At 28.3% G+C, this 966-nt stretch overlaps 1 protein-coding gene across 1 annotated transcript in view; it reads right to left on the bottom strand.

The window, feature by feature from the left end:
• Positions 1-402: 402 nt before the first annotated feature.
• The window catches only part of LOC108974146 (RING finger protein B), a 121,001-nt gene continuing 120,437 nt past the window's right edge, over positions 403-966 (bottom strand). Inside the window, exon 4 of the mRNA XM_018941824.1 lies at positions 403-693. Within this exon, the coding sequence (XP_018797369.1) occupies positions 548-693 (146 nt within the window). The 3' untranslated portion in view covers positions 403-547. The remainder of the gene's footprint in view (positions 694-966) is intronic.

Below are 966 nucleotides of genomic sequence, written 5' to 3'. Positions count from 1 at the left end.
GCATTATTATATTTAGAATTTGTTCTAATATGCTTCTTGGTTACTTAAATCGCAAAATTTTCAACAATTCAATTTAGAAAATGTAGTTTATATTTTCGTTTTCCCCTACACTTGTTACTCAATCCGCATATTAATTAAAGTTTGCCGATTTGTTCTTAGCTTGTATTTAAGTTTTCGCTTTTCGCAGCATATTTCTACTAAAATTTTATCGGGAAGACTATTAAAAGTTCAATGTTGAAAGCGCAAATATGCAAAGTATGTAAAATTTTTCAAAAATATTTGCGGAAAATTATTTAAAAAATTCGAAATGTTCAATTTACTTGCACAAAAACAAAATTTCAAAAATTTTATTTCTGAAAAAATTTAAGTTTTGAAAATTTTTGTATAAGTTACAACATTTTTATAGTTTAAAAAGAAAATAGTTCTTAACAATTTCATTTTTATTAATTTACTTCGTACTGTTATTATTCGTGTTATTACATGCCCATATTAATGTTTATATGTAAGTGCCTAACCCTTTTACTACGATCTTCGCATGCTCCTCAACTTAATGTCGCTCGTTGATAGCGCCTGTCAGCGCTTTATAGATGCCATATATTAACGGTAATAATAGCAGTGGTTTAGATATCTGCAAGTTGTTAGAGCCATTGCAGCCATCGGTGTTGCAGCAATAGGTTTGTGTCTCCCAGATTTCTGAAAATACACAAAAACACAGAAAAAGTACGAAAATTTTAGTTTAAATTTTTAATTTTTTTTTTTTAGAAATGTAATAAGGAACACAACGCTATATACCAATATATTGGTCTAAAACTGCGCACCGCCGTTTTTCTTTTATTTAATTTGTTTTTTTTTTTTTTGTAAATTCAAGGCTTTATTGTATAAACACGGTCCAAAAGTGTTTTGCCTTATTCCCTTAAAAAGCAATGCTTAATTAACACACGAAATGCTTCATGATCCAGTTTTTTT

This window comes from Bactrocera latifrons, unplaced genomic scaffold, assembly GCF_001853355.1.
Source record: "Bactrocera latifrons isolate USDA-ARS-PBARC rearing strain unplaced genomic scaffold, ASM185335v1 scaffold_53, whole genome shotgun sequence".
NCBI lineage: Eukaryota > Metazoa > Arthropoda > Insecta > Diptera > Tephritidae > Bactrocera > Bactrocera latifrons.
This window is presented reverse-complemented; position numbering and strand designations above follow the sequence as displayed.